Raw genomic sequence first — 20,219 nt, forward strand, 5'->3', positions numbered from 1 at the left:
CTCACGGTGGACAAGAATTCTCAAAGATTCTGCTGCATCAGCCTACCAAGCCTTACATGTGTGTGCCCCCATACCTAGGCTATTGTCATTATTATTGTCAGTAACAACAACAACATCAACAACAAAAAGTCCTTAGTGAAGTGCTTCAAAGTTCCGAAGGAAGAATTAAGTAGACCCAGGATTGAGGCCAGGGTCTTAGGGGCTCTAGTTTCTGTTTCCTTCTGGTATTTTTGCCCATGTCATGCTTTAGAGAAATCCTTGAAGTTATTTTCTCCTTGCTGGATGTTGAAGGGACTATGAATCCAAAGAATCTAAAACATAAAGCTGCCTGCTGAAGAATGATTCAGTTTCTAGGGAGTTGCTGCCATACTCTGCAAGGGTGGGCTGGGTGTGACCCTTGCATCCACAGCAAGACGGTGAGCACCTGAGATGGCTCTGCCACAGTACCCTCTCCCCAGACACGGGACGTCTTCTTCCTGGAGTCCTGAAGTCTTGGCCCTGACTCGAGCCTGACTGGGTTCCGCCCACCACCAGCTGTCCATGGACTTGGGCGCCTGAGCTGCAGTGAGTCCTGAATCAACTTCTGAATGACCACGACCTGCTTCCACCGCCAGCCTACGTCCGTCCCTTGCCTAGGCCTGTGACCGTGGCGCCTCTCAGCAGTGGAAGCAGAATGGCAGAGGGAGTGTCCAAAAGTAGCAGCACCCGCATCTCCCCGGCCCCAAAGCCTGTGAGCAGCTGAAGATGGAGGCCTGAATAGACAGGATGATGGTTCCGCTGTCCTCTGCGGACCTCCTGGGGAGTGTGAACCCTGGGGACTGCAGGATCCCCTCATCATCCCAGCACTGGCACCACAGAACCCTTGCAGAGGGAAGTTCTTCTGTACCATCCTTTGAGGCCTTCGGTGATGGACAGCTCCCTTTCTGCCCATCCTCCCAAACACCGAGCATGCTCTTAGACCCAGGGACACCACCCACCTCCACCTGGTCTGACCTACCAGGCTGGGCTCCTCTCACTTTTTCATTGTATGCTTTGGGGTATTCAATTTCCCTTTTTTCATTTTATACATCATTTTCATTCGTGGCAAAGAACACCGGACAGTTTTATACCCAAATAACAAATGTATCATGGAAAAATAAGTATGGATTAAAGATTTCCCAATATTGAATCCTCACATCTCAACTTAAAATGCATCAGGATAAAGAAAGCCACTGGATCATTTGTACCATATGTAGAACATTTACTTAAATGAGAAATTATTCCCAAATGGCCCCATCAACTTTATATCCAATGAGAGTGTGGGGACCAGTGGAAATGTGTAGGTAGCCTTCAGTCTCCTTCCTGGAGGCAGCAGCTGTGGGGCTTTTCCTATGTGACCTTTCCGTGATCCTATGAGAAAGGAATAGCTTTCAGGATGGGAACAGCATGGGCCCCTCTGGGCCTCTGCCCTGTAGGAACAGACAGGAGTGCCACACTTTGAGACACACCACCCACTGGTCTGAGCCTTGACTGCTTCACCTGTTTGAGCCTCAATCAATAAGTCTGTCACTGTAGGCCTACTTTACAGAGAGGGAAATGGAGGACCAGGAAAATGAGATAGTTTGCCAAAGGTTACACAGAGTGAGCAGGAAAGCAGGACACCTTCGTTCGGGCTGGCAGCCTCTAGATGCCCCAGGTGCATTAGCACTGGCATTCCTGGACCAACACTGCCTAGACGACCCTCCTGCCACCCTGATGAAATCCAGGGACTGAGGCTTGGGTCTAAGTTTCCTCCAATCCATCTGATAGGAAACTGCTTCTCCTCTGGCTCTGGCAGAGGCTTGCTCTGGGCTGTGTTGCAAAGTGCTCTGTGCCTAAGCAGTTCAAACTTGAAAACTGAGGACAAGGGGATTTATTCCTCCTGTCTTTCTGTGCAGAAGGAATTTGAGAGACACTCTCATTATCATTCAAAACAAACACATACAGGGAAGGATTGTGACTTTACAAAGATAACCGTAGTTTAGTTGGATGAAGACTGCGGCAGAGCTGGGTGCTGCCTGAGATGATTTGACTTCCAGTCCATCATTAGTTTTGTTAATGACTAGGACCTCTTCATTTTGCTTTCCACATTATGGTCCTTAACCTGCTATCACAAATCACAGTCGATATAGGACATCAGAGGAGTCGAGAAAATGGAACAATGCATATAGGGCCAACATCAGGTCAAGGGGATTGAACTCCGGTCCTTGGCACTTGCAAGGCAGGCCGCCGAACCGCTAAGCTAAATCCCTGGCCTTTTTTTCTTTTCTTTTTTTTTTGGTACCAGGGATTCAATGCAGTTTTTAATTTGCTGGATATCTGTTTGCATCTGGTTTGTGGATTTCATTTGTTTCCTATACTGGGATTCCATTATGTTATTGAACTCCTCTATCTTTTATGTGTCTATAGTTATCAATCATATCTTTCACTATGGACGCAATCTCAGTGTGAAAGAAAACTTGTTTGTAAGCAAAGGTTATCAGATTTGATGTAGGAATTTTGTTTTGTTCAGTAAAACTCTATATTTGGATTAACAGAATTTTTCTAAAAGTCATAAAAATTAGTTACAAAAATTGCAGGTAGTTTTTTTTTATTATGTTTCTTTGTTATTTCAGACATGGAAGGCCTAGGATTCTTTTTGGGTGAGGCCTGCAAATCCCGGTGCCAGAATGTGCCTTGGAGCATTGAAGCAGAGACATTACAACATGATGTTTTTTGTTTTAGTTTTCTGTCTTTTTCATTACATTTTTCACTGTTAAAACAAAAGGAGTTTGGAAATCTTAGTAGGTAACAAATTCTTCAAAAAACTTTTAAACAGTATTTAAATATTCTTAAAAGTGTGCGTTCATAAAGAGTTTTACTTCTCATTTCTTGACTTTCTGATTTTATTACATTTATTATCATTATTATCATCATTATTATTTGAGACAGCATGTCTGTACATAATTCTGGCTGGCCTTCAACTCACTATGTAGCCCAGGCTGTATTTGAACCCTCAGGAATAGTCCTGTGTCATCCTCCAAAGGGCTGGGATTACAAGCATTCACCCCGAGAAAAAACTGAACTATTATGTATTGTAATTAATTCTGTGAATTCTGAATTGAAATCATTGTATTGCTGTCCAACAGGGATTGGGAGGGGAAGTTTTATAGGACTTGTATAATTTCTAGAGCATGGAAAAGATAAAAAAATGTGATGTACTTAGTATACTTTTTTTCCTGTCTCCAAGACTGACTGCGTTTATGTGTCTAAGACCACCAACCCGGTTTTCAAAACAAAACAAAAAACCTTTATTTTTCACACTATATATATACAGGTATTTTTAGTATTATAAATAAATTCAATATAATTTTTATCAAACACAATGCAACATTACACCACATAAAAATGTAGTAACTATTTTTAATTCCAAGTATGTTTTTGCTTTTTCCATTAAAATATTTTCCTGATATTTGTCAGAGTAAATAGATGAATAAATATATCTAGTATTAACCACAGCATGAATTAAATAATTTTGATACAATAAAGGGATAATAAGATTTCTGATGTCTACTGTAGCATATGTTTTAAAGAAAAAATGGAATCAATGCTTTTTTTCTAGTATTTTTAATTGATGTTTGTGACATTGCATTTGAAATGTACTGAAGTTTCAGTTGCTTTGTTTTCCTCCTGACTTTCCTTACAATGTGTGAAATGTCTATTAAAAAGGCAATTAGAGGATGTTAAAAAATAAAATGAGTAGCTTCAAAAGTGTTGGTAGTGTTCTCCAGCAACAGCATCATCAAATGATCCAAATACCTAGAAAGGTAAAAGTCTAGGACTAGCTGGAAACTTTGAAATCATTCAGCCTAATAGCCTGATGTTGTGAAATAACAGTAGTCAAAGATTAAGGCATTCACCAGAGATCACATACCTAAGAGTAATAAAGCTAGAAATCAAACCATTTCTTCCTAAAACTGAAATGCTGTCTGTGACATTTCAGCTGGTTCCCCACTAACTAAACATCTAGGCTTTTCTCTACTGCTCCAGGCTACTGTGACACAGAAGAGTGATGAGACACTCCAGTAAATCTAAGCCTTGGACTTGAGGCTTAGAAGGGGCTTCAGCAAATATAGCTGCCCTCTCTGCGAAACGGAGGAAAGTGTGTGAAGCCACCGACTAAATGCTTGTTAGTGGAGGTGTCTGGATTCATAGCCAGAGAGTGAAAAATTTACCACCAATTTCCACCTCCAGTTTTATGGTCCATCCACTAAATTGTGTGTTCTTTTAAATCTCCTTTAGGAATTGAGGTTTTAGTTATACAAAGACCTCTTCCATCCAACAGAAGAAACAAAGTCAAACATGGAGAGAAAAATCAATCTGTAGTTTCTGTATTTTCACAACTGTTTTGAGAAATGTATTTCCAAGCTCAGTGGAGAGATACCACTGACCAGATCAGCTGTTTCAGAGCTTTAGAGATCCTTAATTTCTCTGAAGATTTCCTCAGCAAAAGGCTGCATGTGAGAATTCAACAAAAATAGTAATGAGAGGAAAAACAAAGTCAGAAACTGGCTGCCTTTGTTCTTGTGACTGGGTACTTTTGATCTTTTAAACATTCCTTGAGTTCCTCCACATGAGGTTTCAATATCTATGTAGGAAAAACAAACAAACAAACAACAACAACCAACCAAAGCGGGGAAAAAACTCAAAGCAAAACTATAGGCCTCTAGAAGTCAGGACATGTATAGCTCTGTATCTTCCCCGATAGCAGTGCACTGCCTCTAGTGCCAGGCCTTCCTCTAGGTCCCCAGCAAGTAGCACCTATGAGGGGTAGGGGGATGGATCAGCATCTACAGGGCCCCACTCAGAGACCCTTGGCCCGGCCTTCGTTGGCCCCAGCTGGGGCTGCCCATGCTCAGAGCGCTCCTAAATTCAAAATCAACTCGTGGAACACTTGGCATGAATCAACGAATAAAAAATGAAACATACCTCAGCCTCCCCCACAAAAGGGCAATTTGTTGGTGAGTGCTGTCAGACGTTATTGGGTCAGTGTAGCTATATACCGGGTTTTCTTCCTAGTGGCTCTTATGCGTTTTAATATTTTTATCTATTAGGAAAACCTTTTCAGTGACTGGTATTTAGAGATGGGTTTTCTCCTTGGTGAAGACTCTCTGGTAGATGCAGGGGCTAATCTGTGATTGAAGTTCTTGTTTGGAGCATTTATAGGGCTTCTACTCGGTGTGGATTCTTCGGTGCTCTCAGAAGCGGAAGGTGTCCCTGAAGCCTTTCCACACCCTTCACATCTGAAAGGCCTTCTGCAACTGTGGGCCCATTGGTGCATGCAAAAATTTGAATTAATACTGAAGCCCTTTGCACACTCACTACAGATGTAAGATGTCTCTAATGTGTGGGTTTTCTTTTGCCGATTAAGTTTTGTTATAGAGATAGAAGTATTTCCACAATCCGCATGTTTATAGATCATCTCCCACATAGTATCACAAATGAATATGAAGTTCTGATATATGAAAGGAACACTTATCACACTTTCGCATTCATGTGACTCTCAGCTGTGTGGGTTTTCTAACGCATAACAGGGGTGTTCTCTCAGGAGAATTCACTGCACTTAGAGCGCATGCAGATATTTTCTCCTATTTGGTATTGTGATTTATGAGAGAAAACTTCCCTCCAGCTACTACGGTTCTGGGATTGTTACTTCATCCAGTTTTTTATTTGGCCCTGTTACCAGTCTATCTCGGGCTTTTTCTTTTGGGCAGGTTCAAGGTCAGCCTAAGCCTTTCCCTGCTTGTCTTTCTATGGAAGGTTCCTTTCTGCATAGTGTTGTTCACTCAGTGTTATTACTGCTTGTAAGGTAACGTCTACTTCCACAGGAATTCCATAACTCATGACTGTAGAACTTTCTTTTCGGTTCTCATTTTTCAACCTTGCAAACATCTGCCAAGATGCAAAACTTTACCTTTAAAATCCCCTGGAATCTTCCTCTTGGAGAGTAATCGCCTAGGTCTCCATGTAGAGAAAAACCACACTGTGTCCCCTGAATTCCAGGATGCGATGGTGCCCCTGTAACTACAATGAAAAATCCGTGTTATTCCCACAAGCACACACCAGACAAGAAATCTTTCTATCAAACTGGTCCTGAGGCTCCAGGACAGGAAAATCTTGCTCCTGAGGAAATCCGACAAGGGCAGAAGCCGCTGTTCATTCTTGATCCCGAGGAAGCAGCTTTCTTCTTTCAGAGGGAATTGACTCTCACATTTGTAGGTAACGGTGACAGGAGTCAGAGTCCCCAAGATGTTCTGGAGGAGGATGAGGAGGGTCCCACAGCAGCTGCAGGTGCCTGGATCTTGGGCAACTCCTGGTCCTTACTGTGGTCAAACAATGGAGGCCTCCCATGACTGTGCTCCGTGCACGGGGTTAATGGAGGTGGAGTATTCGCCAGCACTGGCCTGGATGCTGGGGGCCTCCTCCTCAAAGGAAGGATCCAAGTGCCAGGTGTGACTGCTCCAGGCTGGAGGCTCTGTGTGCCCACCTCACCTGTCTTCCCTGAACACTACCATGCAAAGGTGCACTTCTGAGCCTCCTCTGCATACTCAGCACACTCCAATATCTCTCTGGTCTGTTTCCAATCAATACAAACAGATATTTGTTGTTCCTCATGATTCTAAAGCCATCTCCTGTACATTTTGTCTCAAAAATGAAATAAATTGTCAGCTCTGAATAGCATACATAGAAATTCCTGTGGGATCTTTGTGGTTGCCCTTAATTCCTGGTTAAGTGACATCTGGTAGAGTCTTCCCATCTGAGTGCATGGCTTCTCTCTTCATTAATTCAAAAGTTGGGATTGTCCAGGACCAGTTGTTTTTAGTGTTGGGAAATTCATGTTGTCACTTTCTTGAAATACCATGCTATTCTATCATTTTCTTGGGCTTTCCAACCAGAAAATCATTTTAGAGAATATTGGCAACATTTAGCATAAGCAAGAGCTCTGAAAGCTGACATCTGGGTTCAGTTTGTAGTTCTGTCACTTAAAAGTTGTGACTGGCAAAGGAACCTAATGTTTCTGAGCCTTGGTTTAATTCCTAGGCGGCTGTGTGTGCACACACCTGAACATGCACTGAGAAGTGTGTCCCCTGCATAATGAAGTGCATAAGAGTCTAATAGATTTAGTGAATACTGTTTTATGCTTATTGTGAGATGACATAACACGCAAAACACAACAGGATCTGGCCCACTCCAAAATTTGAGTCATTTGTAGGAAAATAGATGTACCTTGAGACCATAGTGTTCATATGTATCAGACACACACTTAAATACAGCATAACTTTTTCTATATGAGAAAATCCATATAAAGAACGAGCCAGATAAAAGATACAATAAAGGAAATAGGGAGACAGATCTTTTCCAAAATGGAAAGTGAACAAGCGATGGAGGAAGGGGGAGAGAAAGAAGGAAAAGGGATGAAAAGGAATCAAGATGTGTTATGTATGTTTATCAACTCCCCAAGAGGGATGAGATCATTATGTGTTGTAAATATGTACTAATGAAAAAATAAAAATATTACTGATTGTTATTATTAGTGAGAAATATATTAAATGTTCTCACATCATAGCTCTTTAATTTTCACTTTGTGTCAGTCAGTTGTTATTATCGAGACCATTGGTATTCAAATTATTGATTCGGGATTGGCTGGCACATTGTATGTTCACTGTGTGATCAAGAAAACACCTAGAATACATGCATATGATTTTGTTTTATGAGTTTTGATAGCTGGTGCTTTCAGGGCAGAAGTCCAGAGAAGAGAGGGCTTCAGAGGGATAGAACCCTGTCCATCCTCAGAGTTCAAATTGCAGAATTCAGCAGATTAGAGATGAGAATAGTATTTGACGAAACCACCTGGGTCCTGAAAAGTGATCCACCCCTCAAGAGGCTGATGGGCAAGTTGCGAAGATCTCCAGGAAAAGAGAGATCTGTGGTCTTCCCTGCCTACAGAAATGAGGAAGACATAAAAACTCATCCCTAAGGGTTCACCTGCAGGGCTCTTACGAGGTCTTGCCTGCGCCCTGTGGAAACATTTCCCAAACAGTAAGAGCTGCCATGAATCCCCACAGCTCATTCTCAAAGCAAGACTCAGAAAGATTAAACCTTTACCAAGTCACCTAACAACATCTCGGAACACAGTTCATAGATCACTCTAGCTGTACAGTTCTTCCCAGTGGGCAAGGAAAGGGCCACTTGAGACATGCATCCAGAAACTACCAAAGATACAAAGCAGCAAGAAAATGCAGCCCTTCATGAGGAGAAACATCAGTGAACAAAAGACATTCAGCTTGGAAAGGAAGAGAAAAGGGCTGCCTTTATTTGCACATATGATCATCTGTGAAGAAAACCTGTTAAATCTACACTGCTTAGACATAGTGCGAGCTCAGCACATTTCAGGACACAAAGAATTTCACAGAGTTACTCTAAGGACACATGCAGATTAAGACTAAGAAGCTGAATTCTACCTGATGAAGAGATTCTTCCTCTAGCAAAAGCATTTGCTGGAGAGAACTTGTAAGTTCTTTCTCTGTGTCTGAAAAGGATACAAATGTTTCTCAAGGCTAAGAGAAGGGAAAAGGCCCCTTCCCACCCTTTTGACTAAGTCAGTTCTTTTTCTAGGACACAGGAACCATCTCTTTGAAACCTAAGAAGCAGGGAAGATAATGCCCCTACCTTCCATTTCCTGTGGGAGATCAGAAACCTCACTTCATGGGTTCCTCCCTTAAGGAGGCTAAACTGGCTCCTGACATAAAAGAGTTGTTATGTAGTTGTAGCAACTCCCTGAAGGAACGCAGTTAGTGTGCACTGCAAACATATGCCAGTAAAATTAAAAAATAAAAGAGGAAAGATGTGTTGATTTTCCTTTGGACAAATAATTGTGTTTAATCTGCTCAGGCAGCCATAACAAACACCCCTGGCTGTTTGAACAGACACTGCAGACTTCATTTCTCACTGTTCTGGAGGCTGCAAGTCCGTGATGTAAGTGCCTGCAAACTCTTTCTCGTGAGGTCTCTGCTGGGTCCTTACAGCAAGCCACCTTCTGGCTGTGTCCTCACAGGGCCTTTCACCAGCGCCTGTGCACTGAGAGGGCACAAGAGTTTCTGTCTTTTCTTAAAAGGATAACAATCATATTGTATAAGAGTAGCAAACTCAGAGCCTCATTTAAACTCAGCCAGCCCCCAGAGAGGCAGTCTCCACAGAAGACTGCAGGAGACGTTGATTCAGGACAGGAATGTGTAATTTGTGTGAGGAGAGAGACACTCAGCCCATAGCACCAACTGCCAATAGAGACATGGTCACCCAGTCAGGGTGCACCCTGGGGACACACTATGTGTGGAGGAGGTGCTATCCAGCCTGTCCTTTCTGAGGGTGTGTATGGAGAAGGTACCTCTTCCTGGCAGCACAAAAGAGGGATAATTCCTGCTGCCCTGTGCAGTCTCTAAGGAGACCCAGCCCCAGTGATGTGCACCCTGTTCAACAATAACACTGCTTTGTACTTTTGTGCAGAGGTGTTCTGGCTGCGTTGCCAGGTGATTTTCCTTCTCAGGATTTTCCCGACACTGTAGCCATTTTTCCCTCAACCACTCAACAAATTAATGGCCAACAGTTTCTCTTCACTGATATGACACAGGGAAAGTAAGCCACAGACTTTTTTCCAGTCTTGCTGGCTCGGTTGCTATTCTCAAGTGAAGTAAGTTTAGATTTTTGTTATTTTTAATTCCATTTGTTTGCCTTTATACAAAAAAAAAAAAAAAATTTTTACAAAAAAAAAAAAAAAAGCCCCAGTGACAATGGCATGATCAAACCAGCATTCTCATGGGAGGGCAGAATCCTTAGAAAGTCCTTTTGTATTGTAGATCCAGAGCTACAACTAAGTAAATAGGCACAGAAACCACGTGTGCTTATGATCTTGAATCAATTTTAAGCATTACACAATTGGTACAGTAATAGATGTACAGGAATCCATATAATTCCTCATCCAATGTGTGTAGGGGGTAGAAGGATGGTGGGGGAACCTGAGTACATGAAATGTCCAATTAATACACTATCATGTTTAATTTGTGTCCATCCAATAATATGGCTTTGAATAGTTTCAGATAGAAGTCAAGCTCATGTTACATGGAAATATTTCCGGGAAATGTGTAATGTTAGACATGCAAATGAAAGCATTTACATTTATGCAATTGCTATATATTTCATGTACAAGTTCACCTCTCAAACTACAGATGTATTTCAAAGTGCTCAGGGTAGTTAATGCTGAAAGGAAAGATTTAATTGACTTTCATGTTATTCAATTTCCTATGTTGCCTTTCATTACTCTGTCTATTTAAAGTCCAGAAGCTCCCCTCTCCCAAGGCGAAATACAAGGAAATCTGGAAGAGTACCTGCTGAAAAGAATCTCAGACAAGGAACAGCAATCCGTTTTATTTTCAGCATGAGCAAACATTTACGCACCAGAGGGCTATCTAGAGAATTAAATAAAGTGACAGCGCACCTCAGGAATCCCTACCCTGGGGAAGAACGGACTGCCTGGGGGTGGAGGACAGATGAAGAAAACCGAATCCTCTTTTCAAGCTGAAGCTTGTCCAGGAACTAGGTCTCCAAATCCTCAAATGTCAGAAACACCATGGAGACCTGGTGCAGCAAGTCATAGGCGGCAGTAGCAAATTCCAGAAGGTGGGAATTTTCTGAAGTGAAACGGCTAAGGAGAAGGGAACACAAGATCACGTCATCAGTGCTCAGATCTCTTCCCCTCTGCCCCTCCTGCCCCTCCACCCAAACCTTCTGTCTATGGATTACAGAGCCCCCAGATCAGGCACCAACAAGCCCCACACACCAAGCCCTCTCCTTGGATCAAAGCTTGGGGATCTTAACATGTCCGCGAGGGCATCTTCTCAGGCCCAGACAGGCCCAGACACTTGCTCCCCCTCTCACGCAGGCGGCCTCTGAGCAGAACTTACATATTCAACTCACTGCCATCTATGGTGATCTCCATGTGAATTTCTTCTTGAAGAGACCGAGCTATTGGATCCAGCAGCCAGTAAGCAATCTCGGCGTTCACCGAATAACGCAAAGGCACCGTTAGGCGGCTGGTGGAGACGTAGTTAAGGTAATTTTGTTACTGAGACCACCTGCCTCCCAGCCCGTATGTCCCTCAGCCCCCCCCCCCCGACCCTTTACAGACCCGCTCTGGCCCCCCTGCCCACACTGCCCCTCCTGGCCGCTCATCCCACCCCAAGCCCTGCCTCCCGCCCCTTGATGCCCCTACTCTTCTCCTCCGCCCAGTGGACGATGCCCCTGTGGGTTCTCAGCCCTCCCCCAAACCTTTCCTCAGAAAGGATACAACTCCAGTGGTTCCTGCTCATTGACTCCGGCTGCGGCTGAGGCGTCTCCACCCGCCCCTGGTTCCTGCCCTTCTCCCTGGCCTTGCAGATGTTCCCCGCCATTGGCAACTTCTTCTCCCGGACCTTCCCCTCCTCCCATGAATGTAGGGTGCACAGGGCCACCTCCTGCACGGTTATCTACATCGTCTCCCTCCGGACCATTCTCAGGCGCCTGCATGGCGGTCCCACCTCTGCCGCTCGAAGAAAAAGTCCAGCACCTACCACGGACCCAGCGTTCTGAGGACAAAGGATGGGCGCGGGAAGGGACTATGCAACAGGTGATGCTCAATGCGCCTGCACAGATGGGCCCTCAGTCCTAGGTTCCAGCCAATGGTGCAGTCTCACCCAAACATCCAGGCCACCCATGGGCGCCCAGGGGACCCCACGAGGAAGGGAGAGTAGTGGGCTTGTGAGGAGGATCTGCACCTTGTCATATAGAACACCTAGTGCTCCAGAGAGCATAGGGCAGGGAAAACAGTAAAGAGGCCTCCCGGGATATCTCACGTTTTATACAGGGAGTTAGTGGTCTGGGGTGCCTGACTGGGAGGAATGTCACTGTCTCCACCCTCAGAAGGTAAAGCATGGCAGGGCAAACACCACTCACCATTCTCCAAACGAAAGAGTCAGGAGCCCCAATTCTCAGAAGAGCCTGATCCTCCATTGCTATTTTTCTGAACAACACACTTGGGTGTAGAGCAGTTATCCTTTCTTCTGCACCAAAGTGACACAGAGAAACTATGAAAAATGAATGGAGGAAGGGGAGGAAGGGAGGGAGGAATGGAGGAATGGAGAGAGAGAGAGAGAGAGAGAGAGAGAGAGAGAGAGAGAGTGTTCAGGGAGAAGGAGGAACAACTGCAGAAAGCAAAGACAAAGGATTTTTACTGGAAAGACTAGAAAGAAGGATCACAAATCACTCAGGCATAGTGCGATTCTGCAGGGCCTGAAGGACATCCCCAGTCTTTCCAATAATATGGGACATGTCCACCACAATGAGCGGAAGCCACCATTTGCTAAGCAGGTCTTTCACATTCAGAGTGAGCATGGTGAAGTCAGAGACACAGGCTGCCCTGAAATTTGGAAACTTTCAGCATCCTTCTCTGAGTCTGGTTTCCTTGTCATTGAAAACTTTGTTTGTGTGCACTAAGACAGCTTGTGCACAGTCATGGGAAGGCTGGAAGGTTCCTTCTGGTCCTGAGAGCAGTGATGTCATGAGATGATCAGGGGACGTCCAGGCTCTCAGTGACCTGAGACTATGGGAAGCAAAGCCATCAGAACAACAACCCTCTCTTGGAGGGCTGATTTTTCTGAGAAAGAAATGCAGTGGGGGAGCTGGCAGTGTGGCTCAGTGATGCACACGGTCCTAGGTTCCATGTCTAGCACCACACAAACATACTCACACCAAGGGGAAGTGCTGGGAGATTTACACTCATGGCTTATTTTAGCCTCACTCTCAGGACAGCACACAAGGAAGTGGTAGGGAATCGTTCCTATTTGACAGGCAGGGACACTGAGGCTCACCAGGTAACAGAACTGCCTCAGGGACACTCCGTTGGAGCCAGACAGATCCGACTCCAGTTTGAGATCTGCCACACTCCAGAGCACTGATGACCAATCTGAGCTGCCCCTACATGGAACACTTTCAAAGCTTCTGATAAAAATGTTTTCCCACCTTGTAGGTTGTCTCATAGCTTCGTATGCTGGTTTCTCTTGCCTTTTAATTATGTGATCCAAAGTGTTGATTATTTTTGCTAATTTCCAAGGTACAGAAGTGTCAGTCAGAAAGTCTTTTCTGATGCTGATGTCAAGAGTTTGACCTAATTTATCTTCCAGCAAATTATTATTTCTGTTTTAATATTTAGGTCTTTAATACACTTTAATTTAAATTGCTGCAAGGTGAACTACAGGGGTCTAGTTGTTTGTTTGTTTTCTGATACTGGGGATCAAACTCAGGACCTTGTACTTGCAAGCTAGGCACTGCACCACTAAGGTAAATCCCCAGCCCAGACAGGGGTCTAGTTTTAATCTTTAGCAGGTAGACATCCAGTTTTTCCAACACCATTTTTTTTTGTTGTTTTTTTGAGACAGGGTCTCACTATGTATTTGAGCTTGACCTGGAACTCACTATGTAGCCCAGGCTGGTCTCGAACTCACAGCGGTCCTCCTGCCTCAGCCTCCAGAGTGCTGGGATTACAGACATGCACCACCAAACCCAGCTCCAACACCATTTATTAAAGAGGCTATCTTTCTGTCAGTGCGGATTTTCAGCTCCTTTGTCAAAGATGAATGGCTGTCTACCATTGTTTCTGTATCTTCTACTTTATTCCACTGATACTCCAGTCAGTTTCTTTGCCAGTACCATACTGTTTTTATTACAGTGGCTTTGTAGTATACTTTCAAATTTGGGATTGTGATACCCCCCGCCATGTCTCTGTTGCCTAGAATGTCTTTTGGTCTTCTAGGTCTCTTCTGCTTCCAAATGAATTTCTGGACTGTTTTCTCAAGCTCTGAAATATACTGTTGGAAATTCAATCAGGATTGCATTAAATGTATGTAGCAGTTTTGAAAGTATGGCCTTTTTCACTATATTGGTTCTTCCTACGAGGAACAGGGTTTGTGTTTCCATTTTCTTTTTTTTATCAGCTTTAATTGAGTTTATTGGTACATTTTAGGGATACAGTACAGTTACATTCATTGTTGGGATCTTGTACCTCTACATGACAAGTCTTGGTTCTCATGTTTTCCCCTTGTCCCTGCCCTCCATTCACCCCCTTCTCCCCTCCCCATCTACCAGCACTTTATTTCCATCTTTTCATTATCTCACATTTTTTTTATTTTCTCTTTTTACCTTTCCCCTACCCATCCCACCTTCCCTACACCTTTAGCTCCTTTCTTCCCATTTCTCAATGTCAGTAATCTTATTAGGATCTTCTGTATTATTGCAGATTATTCACACCAGAGAAACTATTTGGTATTTACAAATGTGTGACTTATTTATTTCACTTAGGAGTATATCTGCAATATGTATCCACTTTCCTATGAATGAATCTATTTTCTCATTCTTTATGCCTGAGTAATATTCCACTTTATAGAAAAACCACATCTTCTTTATCCAGTTTCCAACTGTTGGGCAAATGGGCTGTTTCCAAGTTTTAGCTATTACAAACTGTGCTGCTATAAACATGGGTGTGCATACTTCTCTGTGATATGATTCTTTTAGTTCTTTTGGAAAGATACCCAGCAGAGGTATGGCTGGGTCAAATGGAACCTCCAGTCCAAGCTCTTTGAGGTATCTCAATATTGATTTCCATAGTGGTTGCACCAGTCTGCACTCCCACCAACAATGGAGAAGGGTTCCTTTCTCCCCACAACCCCGCCAACATTTGTTATTGTGTGATTTCATGATAGCAGCCATTCTTTGTGGGGTGAGGTGGAATCTCAGTGTTGTTTTCATCCGCATCTCTCGAGTGATCAGTGATGTGGAACATTTTTTCCTATATTTCCTTGGTGCTTTGAGTTCTTTGATAAATGTCTGTTCATTTTAGATGCCCATTTTTGAATTGGGTCTTTATATTTGTGGGGGACTGATTGTTTTGAGTTATTTATATATTCTTGATAATAGTCCTTTAATGGATTAAAGATCTAAATATTAAAACAGAAACATTAAACTTGCTGGAAGGTAAGTTAGGCAGAACTCTGGAAGACATTTGTATAGGAAAAGACTTTATGAACAAATCCTCAGTAGCACAGGAACTAGCAGATAGAATCAACAACTGGGATCTCATCTTATTAAAAAGCTGCTGTACTTCAAAAGAAACCATCAGCAGAACTAAGTGACAACCTACAATTTGGGAAAAAAAATTTTACCAGCTGTTCCTCCATTTTGTGATATCGTCTTTGATCTGTTATTTCAGGACATTGTATTATTCAATGTAGAGGACTTGTGTTTCCTTCATTAGATTGTTCCCTAGATATTTAATTTTTTGGGTGCTATTGTGAAAGGAATTGTTTCCCTTATTTCTCTCTCAGTGAGTCTTTTATTTGTGTACAAGAAGACTATTGATTTTTGAATGTTGACCTTGGATCCAGCTGAATCTGTCAATTACATCTAGAAGTCTTCTGGCAGAATTATTAGAGTCTTCTATGTAGTTTCATGTCACCAGCAAATAATGACAGTTTAACTTCTTCCTTTCATATCTTTATTGATTTTTTTTCTTTCTCTTGTCTAATTGCTGTGGCTCATACATTAAGATCCATGTTGAACACAAGTGCTGACAGTGCACATATTTTTCCTGTTCCTGATTTTAGTGTGAAAGTTTTCAGCTTTTGACCATTTAGTATGATGTTGGCTGTTGGTTTTTCATAGATATCCTTAATCATGTTGCGATAAAGACATTCTATTCCAATTTTCTGTAGGCTTTTTATCATGAATGAGTGCTGGAATTTGTCAAAAGTTTTTATGTATGTATTGAGATGATCATGTTTTTTCTATTTGATGATGTTAATATGGTATATTATGTTTAATGATTCACATATGTTAAACTATACTTGCATCCTGGAATAAATCTGACTTATAGTGTATGTTCTTGATGTCCCTCTATATTCTGTTTGCTAGCATCTTATTGAGGATCTTTGCATCTATGTTCATTAGGGAGATTAGCCTGTAGTTTTGCTTTTTTGGTTGGGTCTTTCCCTCGTTTTGGAATCACAGTAGCACTTGCTTCCATGAATGAATTTGGGAGTATTGCTTCCCTTTCAGTTTCATTGAAAAGTGTAAGGAGTAGTGGCAATAGTTCTTCTCTAAATGTTTTGCAGAATTCAGCATGGAAGCTATGAGGACCTGGGCTTTTCTTTGTTGCTAAAGTTTTAATTATGCTTTGAATTTCACTGATTGCAATTTGGGTGTTCAGAATTTTTAGATATTCTTCATTCAGATTTGATCATTCATATGTATCCAGGAATCTGTACATATCTTTTGTCTTTTACATTTTTTTGGAGTACAATTTTCAGAGTATCTATTGATGTTTTCTTGGATTTCTTCTGTTTCCATTGTGACTTCACCTTTTTCATTTCTAATTGCATGGATTTTATCCTTTTCTTTCCTTTTTTTTGATAAGGTTGACCAAGGGTTTATTGATTTTATTTATTCTTTTGAAAAACCAACTCTATGATTCATTGAATTTTTGTATCATTCACTTAGACTTCATTGCATTGATATCTGCTCTGATCTTCATATTTTTGACCCTTTTACGTGTTTTGGGTTTGTCTTGCTCTTCTTTTTCTAGGAGCTTAAAACTCAGTGTTAGGTTTTTTTATTTGAGCTTTCTGTTTTCTTGGAAAGGCATTCACTGCTATGAGTTTCCCTCATAAAACTGCTTTCACTGTGTCCCAAAGATTCCTGTATGTTGTTTTGACATTATGATGTAATTGTAGATACAGCCTCATTTTTCCTTTAATTTCCTCTGTGACCCATTGTTTGTTCAGGAGAATGTTATACAATTTCCATGTGTTTGGGAATTTACTGGGGTTTCTTATGTTATTGATCTCCAACTTCATTGCACTATGGTCTGATTATATATATATGGGATAACTTCAATTCCTTTGCACATACTTAAGCATGTCCTATGAGGTAGCATGTGGTCTCTTGTGGAGAATGATCCATCTGCAGATAAAAACAATATATATTCTGATTTTGTGGAGTGGAGCACTTTGTAGACATCTATTAAGTGCATTTGTTTAAAAGTTTGGTTCCATTCTATTATTTTGTTGTTGATTTTCTGTTTAGATGATCTGCCTCTTTGTGACATTGGAGTATTGAAGTCTCCCACTACAAATATATTAGTGCTTATTTTGTTTTTCATATCACTTAATATTTGTTTTGTATAGTTGGGAAAAGTAGTATTTGATGTGTATATATTTATGCTTGTCATCTTTTCTTTTTGGATTGTTCCCTTTACAAAGATGTAGTGAACTTCTTTGTACCTCTTAAATAGTTTTGGTTTGAAATCTACCTTGTCTGCATTTAAGATAGCTAACCCTGCTTGTTTCTGGGTTCTTTTCACGTGGAGAACTGTTTTTTAATCTTTTAGTTTCAGTGTATTATTTTATTTTTGAACAAGGTGCATTGTTTGTTGTGTGTATATGTACAGCATTTAGTTTGTTGTATACAGGTGCATTGTTTGTTTTATGTATAAGTACAACATATAGTTGCATTTTGTTTCTTAATCCATTCTGCCAGTCTACTTCTTTTGATTGGTGAATTGAGGCCATTTGCATTGGTAATTATAACTGGTATGTATTGATATATCCTTGTCATTGGCTCTTTTACTTTTTATCCCCCCCGCTTTAAGTTTTGCCTTGCCTGATGGATTTGCTCTCTTGGGCCTCATGGAGTTTTGATCTTCATTTTCTTTTTTCTAGGATACTGTTTAGTATTGTTTGGAGTGCTTATTTTGTACTCATGAATTTTCACAGGTTTTCTTTTTTGTGGAAGTATATTATTTTCCCATTATTTTTTAAAGAGAGTTTTGCAGGATACATCAGTCTAGGTTGGAAGTCCTTTTCTTTTAGGACTTGAAATACCTCACTCCAGGCTCTCCTTTCCTTAAGGGTTTGTGTTGAAAGGTCTGCTGTGATTCTCATGGGGTTTCCTTTGTATGTGATTTTTTTTCTCTAAGTGCCTGCAGTATTTTGTTCTACTCCTGAGTTTCCAGTATCTTGATTATTATATGGTTAGGTGCAATTTTTTAAACTTGGGTTGCTGGAGTCCTAAATGCCTCACTTTTCTGTGTGTCTGAATCTTTCACTCTGTTTGACAAGTTTTCTGTCACTGATTTTGTAAAGAGTTATTTTTGTATCATTTGTAATTTCTCCTGCTTTTTTATGGACTCCTATTCATGTTATAATATTCATCTTTGTGTCAACTAGGAGCTTTTGGATAGATTTAACATGGTCCTTACTAAATTTAAGAGATAGCTCTATTCATAGTCATTGACCACCGTCCTTTCTTCTATACCTCATATTCTGTTTTCACATTGTCTCATTTTGCTCTGAACACTGTTCAGTAGAGTTTTTAATCTCCTAGATCTCTGTTTAAATCTTTTTCATGGATTTCATTTCTTTTCTATGTTGGGCATTCATGGTTTCCATTTCTTTCCTGTGCTAGGCATTCATGGCTTCCATCATCGTCCTTAGTTCATATATATTTTTTATATCTGTTGCTTTTCTGGAATTGCCAATCATGTCTTTCATCCTGCTCACCATCTCTTTAGTTGCCTGGTAAATGATTACTGTTGTGAATTTTTCTAGAGCCTCATTTATATGATTTGTTACTTCCTGTGCCATCAGTTCAGGATGTCCATGTGGTTGATTATCAGACTTTTCCACCTTGTTTTCCCCAGAATTTGCCTTCAGTGAGGTGTAAGGCTGTGTTTGTGCCTTGAAAAAGTGTCTTCTCTTTTTTATTTTCATTGTTGGTGCTGTTTTTGTTTTAATTCCTGGGTTGATACGTCAATATTGCTTATTGTATGTATCTTTGTTGCTTGTATTTAGAACCTTTATGCAATGATTTTTTCTGAGAGGAGTCTTCCCGATATAGCTGGTCTCTAGGTTTTGAGTCTCTAATGACACTTAGGCAGTCTCGTTTTCATTATAACAGGAAGAACAACTGAACAACATCTTAGCCCAAGTGGTACAGTCAGGAACAACAATAGCATCTAGCACTGTTTAGAAAGTGAAAGTTTGCTATGGTTATTAGTCTATCACATTTAGCTATATGATTTAGCTATATGGTTCAGCCTCCTGCTTCCCATGCCCAAGGTCCTGACTTTGATAATGGGTTACAAAAACAAAAAACAAAACAAAACAAAACACACATAGAAAATAGTGTACCAGTCCAAAATATATTTACAGTGAATAAATTCTTCGTTATAGCAACTTTACCCTTCAAGATGGGGACTTAGAAGGAGTTGAGAAGGGAGGGATAAGATAGGTAGAAGGACAGGCGAAGGTTAGAAGTGAGGGCAGAGGACACAGAGATTTCACACATATTCTAGAAAACTGGTGACAGCAGGGAAAAAAGACAGGATGAAAGAACAAAGACAAGAGCAGAGCAACCTTACAGATATAGGGAAGCTAGAAATCATATTCAGTTTCCTTTAAAATTAATGACTATGGAGAGAAAGAAAAAGAGAGAAGAAAAAAAAGAATGAATAAAAAAGAAATCTGAATTAGGACAGGAACAGGAATATAAAGAAAAAGAGATGAAGTACAAGGTTAGATAGGGAGAGAGTGAGTGAGTGAGAGAGAAATGAAAAAAGAAAAAGCAAAACATGAATTTGAATAGAGAAGAAAAAATTAAAAATAAGAGAAAAAAGAACTTTGAAAATGAAGAATAAAGCTGAAGGGCCTCATTTAGGGTATGTCTCTGCTGGCACAATAGATGATATGGGCAGTAGATCTACATCAGTTTGTCTCAAATATAAGTCAGTTAGCCTCAGAGGCTTTCAGCAGACCCCTGAGATTAGGGCTGGTTTCTGGATGCAAGGCCCAGTTTGAACTCCCTGACCTCCTTCTGGGTTGGACACTGCGAGGTTCTCCTGCAGGTTCCAGCTGACCTTTCCCTGAAGATAGTCCAGGTTCTGATGGGAAGTGGTGATCTCTCCAACTTACCAACTATGGTGGTGTAGTGGGCCTTTTTGTAGGGATTGTCTGTACCTTACCAGGGGGTTTCAATTTTCATTGAGGAGTTACAGAGAGGCTCTCTTTGTTTCTTTTTTTTTTTTT

The 20,219-nt window shown here is 41.3% G+C and overlaps 1 protein-coding gene and 1 pseudogene across 1 annotated transcript; one reads left to right on the top strand and one right to left on the bottom strand.

The window, feature by feature from the left end:
* Positions 1–673: 673 nt before the first annotated feature.
* On the top strand, positions 674–1,182 carry LOC104855432 (annotated as a pseudogene).
* A 9,465-nt stretch (positions 1,183–10,647) lies between these two features.
* Positions 10,648–11,616, bottom strand: LOC104855453 (EKC/KEOPS complex subunit LAGE3-like). Its single transcript, XM_010614311.1, has 3 exons — positions 11,399–11,616; positions 11,016–11,144; positions 10,648–10,756 (listed from the first exon to the last, which is right to left on the bottom strand). Exons 1-3 carry the CDS (start codon positions 11,614–11,616, stop codon positions 10,648–10,650), a joined length of 456 nt encoding a protein of 151 aa, XP_010612613.1.
* Positions 11,617–20,219: the final 8,603 nt, after the last annotated feature.

The sequence above is a fragment of the Fukomys damarensis genome, unplaced genomic scaffold (genome assembly GCF_012274545.1).
Source record: "Fukomys damarensis isolate Sample0158 unplaced genomic scaffold, DMR_v1.0_HiC HiC_scaffold_39, whole genome shotgun sequence".
Classification (NCBI taxonomy): domain Eukaryota; kingdom Metazoa; phylum Chordata; class Mammalia; order Rodentia; family Bathyergidae; genus Fukomys; species Fukomys damarensis.